At 37.5% G+C, this 12,788-nt stretch overlaps 1 protein-coding gene across 33 annotated transcripts in view; it reads left to right on the forward strand.

Moving 5' to 3' along the window:
* The window catches only part of RBFOX2 (RNA binding fox-1 homolog 2), a gene marked incomplete at its 5' end in the record, with an annotated part of 239,344 nt that overhangs the window by 148,410 nt on the left and 78,146 nt on the right, over positions 1-12,788 (forward strand). For 2 of the 33 annotated variants that reach the window (XM_084256434.1, XM_084256437.1), the window contains one exon: positions 7,545-7,589. The exons of the other annotated variants lie outside the window; for them this stretch is intronic. In XM_084256434.1, the coding sequence (XP_084112560.1) occupies positions 7,545-7,589 (45 nt within the window). Of the gene's footprint in view, positions 1-7,544; positions 7,590-12,788 lie in introns of those variants that run through there. 33 annotated transcript variants of the gene reach the window in all.

Genomic DNA, 12,788 nt, shown 5'->3' on the forward strand with positions numbered 1-12,788 from the left:
AACCTGGCCTGACCTTAATCCCAGTCTGCGAGCTTTATCAGGCCACCTGGGCAAGGCACCCTGTGCCCAACTGGGCAGTACCGCCAAGCAGTGCTCCCTGAGAAGAAAGCACATCTGTCAAACGCCTGTTTCCTCCATAGCTCCTGAAGCGCCCATCTTGGTTACTGGTGGCTGTGCCAGATGGAAAGGAAAGAGCCTTTTACCCTGGTCAGTGTTTTTCATTATAGTCATTCCAATATGTAGAAATTATGGTTTTAATTTGCTATTGAGTAGTAATATTGAGCATCTTTTCAAGTGGTAATTCGCCACCTCTACATCTCCTTTGCCCAAGTGTCCAATCTTGCTCAATTTTTAAAATTCAGTTGCTTGGTTTTCCCATGGTTTAGCTTATTGGGAAGTTTTTGTATGCCGTTCATCAAATATATGCTTTGCAGATATTTTTTTTGTTAGTTGTGCTTTATCTTTTTATTTCCAGTATCTTTCAAAGAGCAAAAGTTTTTAATGAAGTCCATCTTACTAATTTTTTCTTTTATGAATTGTGCTTTTGATGTCTTAGAGATTTTTGCCTACCCCAAAGTCACAAAGGTTTTCTCTTAGAAGTTTTAGTTTCATGTTTTAGAATTTTAGGTCTCTGGTCCATTTTGAGTTAAATTTTACATATGGTATAAGATATGGATGTAGATACACTTTTAGATATGGATATCCAGTTTTCCTGGTACCATTTGTTAAAAAGACTTACTCTCTATTGAACTGCCGTGCACCTGTGGGCCTGTTTCTGGACCTGATATTCTATTGTGTTTAAGTTTTGCTCATTACAAATCTCCCTAAAACTTAATGGTTTAAAACAAAATTAATCACTTATTTTCTCACAATTCTGTGGGTTGGGAATTTGAGTGGTTCTTCTATGCTGGTTGGGCCTGGAGGGCCTGGAATGACCTCACTTTCCTGTTGGTAAGCTGACGCACCTGGGGCTCAACTGGAATAGCTCATCTCTTGGTTTTTCATCTTCCTTCATGGCTCTCCACATGGTAACTTCAGAATTCCAGAGAGTAGCAAGAAGAAGCCTGTGAACAAGCAACTGTCAAACCTGCTAATCTTCTAATTCCCCAATGGCCAATGCAAGTCACAAGGCCAAAATCAAGTTCAAGAGGTGAAGGAAAAATTCTCCCTCTTGTTGGAGGGTCTGTGAAATATTGTGACCATTTTTTTTTACCTACCATAGAGATTTATTAAGTGGTATATTGATGTTTATTCTTGTTTACTTTCTCTCCCCTATTGTTTGCGCTTAGAGAACTTTTTTTTTTTTATTTCTAGGACTTCATGTCATACTGTTTTGGTTCACTGAATGAGTGTTGATGGAACAAATTCGTGATAGTCTGTGATAGTCTGTGTCCGTGTTTGTGAATTCTTGTGCCTCCGCAGGGTAGTTTTCACATGCTGATGGGCTCAGGCTCATGCTGTGTAAAAGGTTATCAGCTTAAGTCCTACAAAGATGAACATGTAGGTCCTACCTTTAAAGAAGTCATCTAGTAGATAAACAAGTCTGCTTAAAAACCTAGAAACTGCTCAGTCCTGTAAGTGAGCCAGAGATAAATTACCATGGCGGTCCAGAGAGAAGTTACTTATAGCTGGAAGCTATCAGGAACAGCTTCATGAGGCAGGTAGCATTTAAGGCAGGTCTTGAAGGATCTATTTTAAGATTTTGAAATGGGTGAGAAAACAACAGGATCAAAGACACAGAGACAGAACAAAACAAAAAAAATCTACCTTGTGAGAGGCAACAGTGGGTAGTTGGATTATAGATAATAATTTATTTCACTGCCACCCAAAAGGTGAAGTATCCCAGGATCAAAAGTTTTGTTAAAATATATGTGTGGCATTGTGTCTGGTTTTCATTTCGATCATGAATTTATCAGTTTTGTTGCCATCTTTTTACTGATAGTACTAAAAGCTCTCTTAAAACTTGTTTTGATCTATTTGCTAAATTCATTCATCTTTCCTAAATTTTTATTCCTTTAGCTTTTCTGTATTTCTACTTGATATGTTATATACTGATCTCTGTTATCAATTTACGGACTATTTTCCCAAGTATAAGGATAGAAGAAAAGTAACAGATGTCCTGCTTTTTGTGAACAGTATACCATCCTGCTTAATCTTTTTATCCTCTGTTGCTATTTTTGCCTTCCAGAAGTGAGTATTCCTTAAGGTTCTATTTTCAGCCCTTTACCTTGTATCTAACTTGTCTCTTTGCTTTGCTTCCTTCCCTCCTTTCTACCTCCCCCCATTTAGCTCTTCTTTTTGGAAGTGCATGGTCAATGTTTAATAAATCTTGTGAACTAAATCCATCAATGTGGTAGAGAAATTTCCATCATGTTATGGCCTTGGTTGGCCCTCCTGCCTGTATTCCTCTCAGATCTTCTCTTCCAATCCTGATCTCTCACCTATGGCTGCTGCCTGCACCTGAGTTCTTGGTAGACATTTTCTCTTGGGTGCCCTCCCATAACTTCAGACCAGTGCATGCTTCTGGTTCCCCCCTTTCGGCAGCGCCTTCCTTATTTAACCTGACAACTAGCCTGAGAATCTTGCTGTTATATTTAGTTACCCTTTCTCTCATACCCCATATCTGAACAGTTTCCAGTTCCTGTGGCTGCTGTCCTAATGTCTCTTACATCTGTAATCCCACTACTAACATCGTATGTCCATTAATGATCTGTGGATTATTATGAGAGTAGCCTCTGGTTGGCCTCCCCGCTTCAGGTTGTTTTTCTGAAATGCCTTTCTTCCTGCAATCACCAAAGCCATTTTCACAAAAAAGCTATTTTTATAATACTCTTTCCTCTCCACAATCTTTAAAGATAAGCACTGAAATACGTAGCTTAGTGTCCTAGGCCCTCTACAATGATTCCAACCTACTTGTCATTTGCCACTGTTCACCTACAGTCAAGTAGACTGGTCACACAGATGCCTAAGTCTCACGTATTTCTAAGTACGTATTTTGTCTACACATTTATCTTCTTTCCTGTCATCTATCTCAAGTAGTATATGTTTCTTAACTTCTCTATTGTCCTAATACACAGCAATCTTTGGAACCTTCTAAGGTTATCGCTTCTAAAACGTTTTAGCAATTTTGTGAGCAGAACAAAGGTCTCGGCAGTCTTTACTAAAGCTTCTACCCTGAGACTGAACTAGTATCTTTGGACACTCTTGGCAGTAGGATTGTGACATAGGCAGAAGGAAAGGAAAAGCAGGGAAGAAAACAAGAATGAGAGAGTAGAAAAGAGAAGACTCTCAAATAGCCTCTGGTTACCCCGTTCTTGGGACCCAGTTGTAGGCAGCGCAGGTTGTACTGTGCTGTCACCAGCCGTGCCCTCTGGCAAGGGGCTGATTGTGTGTGTGGTAGATAGTCCACTTTATTCTTAGCAAAAATTAAATTTTTAAATCTCAAGATAATTTCTGGATAGCTCCCTCAAGTGTTACTAGGTCTGTTTCTCTTTGATTGCTACATTTCTGTTTAATAGAGGCATTCTAGATGTGCCAAGCATTGGAGTGTATTGTCTGCATATCTGCTAATGAAAGGTACTGAAATTGAAAAGCCTTTTTTTATCTGCAAGTTTCTGATTGACCAATACCATAAAAGCTTTCATCATACTGCACAGTATATACTTTTTTCAAATGGCGTCATTAGCATTGTCAACAAATAATTCTGAGCTTGTTTTGGAAAATCAGTTTTTTTAATTTCTCGATTTTATTTGAGTATGAAAATTTAAAGGAATTATCCAGTCTGTTCTGAGGGGAGGAATCACTTAGTAGTAGTATCTGAGTTAAAGCATTTTAATTTTTTAAAATCACTTTGAAAATAAGAAAAATATTGAAACGATAATGTTGAGTTTTTAAGCCATTCATAGAATCCCTTCCTGTTTTTAGCTGAGAGGCTGGGTCAGGAGAGAGGAGAGAAGACTTTAACCCTAACTGTGGTAATTTCATCTTTTGTAGAATACTTTGTCTTCTTGATGAAAGATGCACCTTTCTATAAGTCTGTTCTGACTTAGAGAGTTCTTGTTTGACTAAGTTATTGATCTTTAAATTATGACAATTTAAAAAATTTTACAGATAGGTAGATAAGAGAAAATACAGGGTGTTATATAGAACTCAACTATTGAGTTACTTTGTCATTTTTCTTAGAGCTAATTATTTGAATTAGAGTTGAGCACAGTTTGGGCGAATCTGGGTGAAACATTATTAAGATTATTTATAATCTAGATCCTCTAGTCTTGCATAGAAGTTCATAATTATGCTACCTTGTTAGGTAAAGCAAATATAATAATATAAATTATAGACAGAGTATTACTAATTTTTAAAGTACTTGTACTCAAAGTAAAATCTGCGTTTATTTCCTTAAACTTCTAAAAATAAGTTACATGAGTAATAAATGCTAATTTAAATATATTTTAACAAATTAGAAGTTTATCTGTAAATTAGTGAAAACCAACCACCTTCCAGCATCCCACCCCACAGAAGTACTGGTTTTGCCTTATGCCGATAATGTATACATGTATGTATATGTGCACAAGTATATAAGCTAAACAATACATATATACTATATATGGCAAATATTGGTAATAGTGTCAATAGTGTCAACCAGTAAGTTGTACAGTGTATGAATAAATAAATGTCATAATTTACATATAAGACATAAAGTTTACAAATCACACAAAAGTTTTTGATTGACATACATACAGGTACTTATATACAGTCACAAATATGGAATTATATTCTACACATTATTCAACACTTTTTTTTTCAGTCATGCATTTTCACCTTTGCCCTATACTCAAGAAGAATTTAAATCTCCAGAAATTGATTAGATCCTCAAAAGCAATTTGGGGGGCCTCTTTCAGGTTTAAAATTTAGTTCTAAAATTTGAGTTATAAGTCTGTCATCTTAAATACAGTGGCATCTGGGGATGTCATCTTCCATAATTAACTCATCAGAAATCATGGATTAACTCTGAACTTCAGTGTTTGTCAGCTACATTTCATTACCATAGACTTCTGTGATTTATAAGAAATATCATCATTCCCTAGTCTTCATATGTATTGGAATCTTGATATCAAAAAGATGTAATATTGATTTCAGTTATTCATTTAAGAGTGTGTGTGTGGCCGAGGCTGCTGTGCCACTCTGGCTGCAGCGAAGCAGAGTGTGGGCCAAGCCGCAGAGTACATGGAGTAAGGAGGATTGAGAAGTTACCTGATTTGATTAGAAGATGAAATTTAGTATGAGATTTTATTACAGAAACAATCCTTTTGTTACTTATTAATTACCATTTTAATAACCACTATAGATAGAAAGTGTGTTACATATCCTGAAGGTATGACAAGTCAGATCTAAAACATTGAGTTTTGGATAATCTCTGTCAAGAGTCAACAGAGCAGGCTTTCATAGTTAGTGGGTGGTTGGCACTGTGGGAGTGTTAAGGGGGGAGGAGCCCAATAGACTATGGCAAAGGATTATTGGGGTTTGAGTGGGGGGCGTGGTGTGGTAACATAGATAGAGGTGTGAACCTGTACTCCTAAAACATACATAGTGTTGTAAACTACTGTTACCTCAATAAATGTAATTTTTAAAAAATAAACATCAACTTTTAAGAAATGTTACTCCATGTAGAAGAAGATGCTTAAGGTGTTTAATTTTGAGCTGTAGTGTTGTGTTCATGTTCTGGCTTTACCTGTGTTCTTATCTATCTGTTATTTCTGTTCTTATCTATCTATTATTTCGATTGTAAAGTCTTTGACCACGTGCCTGTGCTCAGTTTTCCAGTGTTTATCAGCACACTCCCTTGTATGTAAGATGTTCAGTACTGTTTTTCATAATTACACTGAGTTCATCATTACTGTCCCTCGTGTGTAGCACACATAGAATCTGTACCAGCATCTGAAGATAACCTAGTACATTGTAGAGGTCCTCCAAATCTTGTGGAACTGATTTAATGATAACCAAAAGAACTATCTTAGATGTACTAAGGCCAATTTGACTCTTAAAACAACAGTTCCTTCTGAACAATCCTAAAATAAATTGCAGTGGCCATAAAAGGAGAAAAATTGCACTGGTGGTGGGGGCTTGGTAACACATAGACTCAGATGCCTCAAGGTTGCATTTAATCCTCATGGTTTAATCTTCCTAAAATATAACATTACTGGCTCTCCAAGATTTAGGGAGCCCCCCTGAGACCAATTTAGAATTATTTATCATTTTGAAGTTTGAATGTTTGTCCCAAGTAGAGGATTTCTTAAGAGCAGTAGTTATAACTGGTGTGTCTCTTACTGAGCATTTATTTTCACTTTCTGCTCACTCTATGTCCTATTTTCTAAGAATTACTTAGCAGTTCTCTGGTTTTAGATGGGCCGTTTCTCCTCTGAAAGCCAACTTTTCAACCTGCCATGCTTTGTCAGACTGACTTAACACCTGTCCATATGTGCTGCTGCTTTTAATATCTGCTATAGAAATATGTGTGCACATTGTGTATTTCTGTATAACAGTGGGGTGGGCACCACAGCTTCCTAAAAGGGGAAAAGCAACTGGCTTTCTGAAAAGACCTTTCCACCCCCCACCTTTTGGCAGACAGCTGGAGCTAATCCTTCCATGTGTGATGGGAACAGCTGAGAGGGTATCTTACATATCTAAAGGTCTCCAGCGGACTCATGTTGCCTCAGAGTTGGGGCCACCTTCCTATTTTCTAGTGCTGATCCTGCCAGTTGTCCTAGCCTCTGTTAAAGCAAGGCGAGGGAGTGTTAAATGATACAGAAACACAGAGTCACGAAGAAAGGGATCCCTTTACTCCATGTAGCAGTGTGACTTCTTTTTCTCCCATTCCTTTCCACGGCAGAAGGTTTTGATACTGTTAATCCTAACACCTGTCTCTGCCAGAGACAGTGAGAAGAGTATGTACGCGCCCGCGTGCATGTGTGTGTGTGTATGTGTGTGAGCGAGAGAGCGAGAGAGCTCAAGCATGAGCATTTGCGCGTGCGCATGGTCCCACCCAAGAAGGACCTGAGAAATAATACCAGTCCCATCTGCCTTTCCATGTCCTGGATTGGGAGTGCACCCTCTGACGCATCTACAGCCCTGGACATAGATATCACAGGGGGACAGTACTCTGTGCTTCCTCCCTCTTTAAAGAGCCGGTTCTCCCCTCCTTGGCTGTCATTTACTGCCTCTGGAGTTTCTGGGGGAGTTGTCAGTTTAAAACTAGTAACAGTAACAGCAAATCTCAAGTACAGTTCACAGTCTATAACTAGTAACTTAGTTGGAGCCTTTTGCTTTTCCCTGGACAATTCTGTGTAGTGGTGAATCTAATTGGGAGGAGGCCCGGTCTGAACCCAGCCCTGACCTCCTCGGTGGAGCCAGCACGCCTATCTGCGTGGACGGAAGCCAGCCAAGGATTATTTGGTGCTACCTAGTTCCTTTGACAGCACAGCCAGATCAAACAAGGCGAAACCTTAGACACTTCTTGTGCTCTCTGTCTGAAGACTTCCCCCTTTGCTATGTATGGTGTGTATTGTATGGATTATCAATATCCTGTTGTCCAGGTAAGCTAAGGGTTATAACTATTTTATTGATCTGAAGGTTTCATGATGGGATGGAATGCTTACAAAAGATGATTAGTCTTTTGATCTGATGTCATTCAAGGCACAGATTTCCCAAAGTTTCTTGCTCATTTGCTATAACAGGAGGTTTCAAGTTTTACGTTTTTGAGACTGGCAGGAGTGTTACTTACAACTTCGAAAGTTCTGAAACTTCAGAGAGAAGCATGTGTGTGTGTGTGTGTGTGTGTGTGTGTGTGTGTGTGTGTGTGTGTGAGAGAGAGAGAGAGAGAGAGAGAGAGAGTAAAACAGAGTGGGAATTGACATGGCATTTATAAATGTAATGTAGGTAAGCCACCATATTACATAAACTTTAGGCTTCATTTTGAGTAGATGAGAAGCCATTTCTGCATGTTGTTGCTAACATTTTTCAGAAAGGTAACATGCAGTAGAGGGCGCTGTATCCACACTTAATTTTAGACTATTTTGTGATAGGAGTAAGTGGCATCTTTGTTATTAACTTGACATCTATAAGCAGAAAAACTTAGGCCCTTATCAAGCATATTCCTGAATCTCTATTTGCCTTTAAATTAGTTTTAGAGCCAGTGAAGTTGAAGTTCAGACTCCTGGATTCTCATTCAGACTACCGTGTTAATCACCTCGGTGTCCGTGCTCACATAGCTCCATGCTTCTGATTTCACTCTCCTTGTATATAAATAAAATGAAGGGGCTGAGCCAGATGACTTTTCATATGTCATGATTCTTTCAAATATCAATAGATTGTGCTGAAAACATAGGCTAGGGAAGTAAAAATGGTTAATAGAATTCTTAATGACAAGTACTGCTTTGGCTCCTCAGTTTGTTTTAGTTTATTTGTGTTTTCAAATTACTTAATTATTTTTTTCTCTCAAATGGCTATTTCTCTAATAATTTTCTCCAAAGTTGTATTGAATAGACATGCATAGGACTAGGGGAAGCTACAAACTAACCAATACATCTTATTAAGAATTGAATAAAGGCTAAACCCAGCTACTTTTAGTTGGACCTTTTGGGTAAGCTCTCCAGAGTAACCGTACAGCTCTCATGCAAGTCTTAGCTATCAGCATTGAAGTCATAGGGACAGGGTTATGTTTCTTTAATTATTTCTAGCACATTGTGTTTCATGTTAAGTGTATTAACAGTTTCCATTATTTTGAAGCTTTCAAAATGAGTATACTATAGGTGCTACAATGAAGTCCTGATGGATTTGTGGGTTTCATTTTTCAATGAACTATTTCTCCACTGACATAAAGGAGTAGATTGGCCTGTGTAACAGCTTTAGGCTGGAAGTATCGTGAGACTAGATTAAAAGGAAAGCCTCTTATCAGTAAATATTGATGTGATTTTGAAGAGAAACATCTGTGAAGAGAAAATTTCTGAGATCCAGCTGGCAAAGTAATAGACTTGTTAGTAACTACCCATAAGAAAAATTAAGGAAAAAATGGAAAGTGTGTTATCAAAGGAGATGTATTGGAGATATATGAAAAAATTACAATAAATGAATTTGGGGGCGTAGAAAATTGTCCCTCCTTGTTAAAATTGTGGCGGATTAGAAACTGACATGTTTGATAAAGTATTTTCTAGTAAAAATTTATTCATTCATCATAAAATGAAAATTTTCAGTCATTTGACTTAGTACTAGTAAATGTAGTACTCAGTGTTTGACACAGTACTGAAGCAAACACGTTTCTGGTTTGCTTCCATTAGTAGGTTTATTCTATCTGAAATTAAGATAACTTAGAAATATCGGTAATAGAATGTTAGAATTAAAGAGTTTGCTTTCTGTTCCACCACATCAGGGAAATTAACAGAATTGAAAAAAAAACAATTGTAAGTAGAGGGATCTAAAACTGTTCTACAATCTTATTTATTAATTCTGTTAAGGTTCGAAATTTTCTTTCAAAACATTTATAAAAGAGTAGTAGATGGTTTTTCACCACTCACACTCTAATCTTAGCTATGGTTATATAATTTTCTTTTTAGCATCTGCCTTATTCTTATACTTCATTAAATCAAAACACCTCATTTTGTAATACTTGTAGTTCTATACCAGCACATTCTACAATTGGAAATGATTGAGGACATGATTGAGTAGTGTTTCTTTTTAATGAAAGTTTTGCGCCTATTTTTTAAATTAAGTATTTCTAAAATTGCTAGTGTTGAGATTAATGAAGCAAAGTGAATTCTCAATATTAGGCAATAAAGTATTTTAGGTACTTGACCTTTAATTGCTCTTATTATTAATAAAATCATGCATGTCTTTAAAGTAATTGAAATTGGTTATCTTATTAGTTGTAACCCAGAACCAAATCTAGGCAAAAATCAGTCTAAAATACAGGCAGAGTGAGTAGGTAAGGGCTTGCTAGATGTGATTTCAAGGACAATGATACTAGTTTTCCTATCCAGCAAAATCTATTTGAGAACCTATGCTGAAATTATCCTCTTAGACTAAACATTTACTTACTGGCTAGATGGTTTAAATGTAACTTGTTAACATGGTTACTATAAAAACAAACAAGCAAACAAAGAACAGAAAATAACAAGTGTTGGTAAGAGTGTATAAATATTAGAACCCTTAGCACTTTTGGAGGGAATGTAAAATGGTTTGGCTGCTGTAGAAAACAGAATGGTAGTTTTCTAATTTCCTAAAGAAATTAAAAACAGAATTACCATAGGACCCACAATTCTACTTCTAGGTATACACTCCAAAGAATGGAAAGCTGGATCTTGAAGATATATTTGCACATCCATGTTCATAACAGCTATATCCACAATAGCTAAAATGTGGAAGCAGCAACCAAAGTTCCACCCATGAATGAGTAGATGATGCATACACAGTGGATTATTATTCAGCCTAAAATCGAGGATGTTCTGTCATAAGATGCGACATGGATGAACCTGTAGGATATGCTAAGTAAAGTAAGCCAGTCACAGAGAGACAAATATCGTATGATTCCACTCACGTGAGGTTCCCAGAGGAGTCAGAACAGAGACAGTAGATGGGTGGTGGCCAGGGGCGGGGGCAGTAGTGTGGGGGGAAGGAGAATGGGGGTCTCTTGTGTAATTAGCCATCGAGTTTCAGCTTTCAAATAATGAGTTCTGGAAATGGTGGTGGTGGTGGTGGAAGCACATTATGAATATATTTTATACCACTGAACTGTAGATTTGAAAATGGCTAAGGTGATAAGTTTTATGGGACATTTTATTGGGAGAAAATGTAACTACTGTTGTAAGTTAGGGGTTTGTCTGTTATCACAGTTGTTCCTGAGACAGTTTTACTTAACCTGTCACCCACTGAACTCTTGTCATTTTGCGACAACGGGGTAGATGGAGGAAGCAAGCTCATTGTCCTGATCTGAAGGTGTAGGGCAGCCCGCTGCAGGTGGGGGATCTTGGGTCCCTGGGAGATGGAGAGACACAGAGCTGCTGTGCAAATGCATTTGCCTGGTGTGCTCTGGCCCGCAAAAGGCAGAGGGAATCAGCCCTTAGGCTGTCATGAGAAGCCCCTGCTTTATGAGAAGATGACTCGATGTATGAATTAGTTTATTGCTCACCAAAAGTTTGAGTACCTACTATGTGCCGGGCACAGGAATTTAGTGGTGAAGAAGACAGCACAGGTTCCAGTAGTTTAGTAATAGAGAGATGGCGTATTTTAATATTGAAGAAGCAGTATACTTTCAGTTTTGACAGGTTAATCATATGTTTTTTCTTGTTCATATGATTACTGACAAATTTATTCAAACCCCATCCCTTTTAATATTTGTCTGAGAACTTTTTAATTAATCACTCACAGAATGCAGAGAAAAAGATAAAATTTAAATGAATATATGATATGTATGTATAATCTATATATATTTCAATTGTGTACTTGACTCTTGTCTAAAGTTTGGAATATTTTAAAGACATGTAAGTTACCCAGGTCTAGATATTAATTTACAAAGTAAGGTTTTCTCATTTCTTTGTCTTCCCTTCTGTCTTAGTATATGTTATTTGGGATCTGGTTCTAAAGTTGTGATTTAGGGGACAAATAAATATGAGGATTGTTTGCTTTTTATAAGCATGTGAAGTCCTAAGTAATTGGTTACAATTTTTTTCTCTCACCTCTTTTTCTAGAGTGGGTTCCATGTAACTGAACCCTGCCTAAACTGGAGAAAAGAGGCCAAGGAATAATGGGTCAGCAGTAACGCGGCTTCATTTATATATAAGGAAACGTTGGGGCAGAGACTATTAAAATGGCATTGTGTTACAGATGCTTCTGGGAAGGCATTTAATATCTATTAGGTGTAAATTGTTATTTACACTTGGCTGGGGTCATCGTGTGGGGGCGTGCTGTGAAGAGCTTTTGTGCTCACAGGTTTTTATTATCGCAGGAAATGCTGTCCCTTTAATGTTGCTTTTCACTTGGGTGTCAGGCAGCCTGGGAAAGAAGGAACACACCCGCCTTCCATCAGGGACTCTTGGATCTGCTTTATAGCGTGACTGATAATGTGGGTGGCAGGTAGGGAAGTTGAGTCACATCCATATAAAAATTGTGAAGAGCAAGATCTCCTAAAGTTGGGAGATGTTGTTTTTTTTTTTTAAATCAGTATTATTTTGTCTAGAATCTTAACAATTGTAGTCAAGTTGAAAATAAAGATTTTCTCATTCCCTTTTTTTGTACTTCTTTTTTTCAGTTTCAGACTTACAAGACAATGAAGTAAATTTGTAAATGTGGCGATATTTCTAACTATTCTTTTGGGAGAAAAGAATGCTTTTATAATAATTTGTTAACCACATAAATAATCTTTGTTCTTAGGTACCCAGGTATGGATAAGTATAATAAATGACTTGAAATGGAAATTAAGGCATTATTCAATTTCAACATTTATTCTTCTAGCATGTATTCTGACACTGGGTTAGGAACTGGTGATATGCTATGAAACACAGAATTCTTACCCTCAAAATGTTCACAATCTGGTCATAATTATAGAAACCGTAACCCCAGCAATTACAAATGATGACTTAGGTGCAAAGCCACAGGGATACGGGGTACCAAACCCAAGTGTGGGAGTAGACAGGACCAGGACAGACTTTCTGGAACAGGGATCCATGAAGTGGGCAATGAAGGGTGAATTAGCTGGACAGAAGGCCATATAAAAGGGAGCAAGAACAGAAAAGGACAGAACA

Source organism: Talpa europaea, assembly GCF_964194135.1.
Source record: "Talpa europaea genome assembly, chromosome: 15".
NCBI classification, from domain to species: Eukaryota; Metazoa; Chordata; class Mammalia; order Eulipotyphla; family Talpidae; genus Talpa; species Talpa europaea.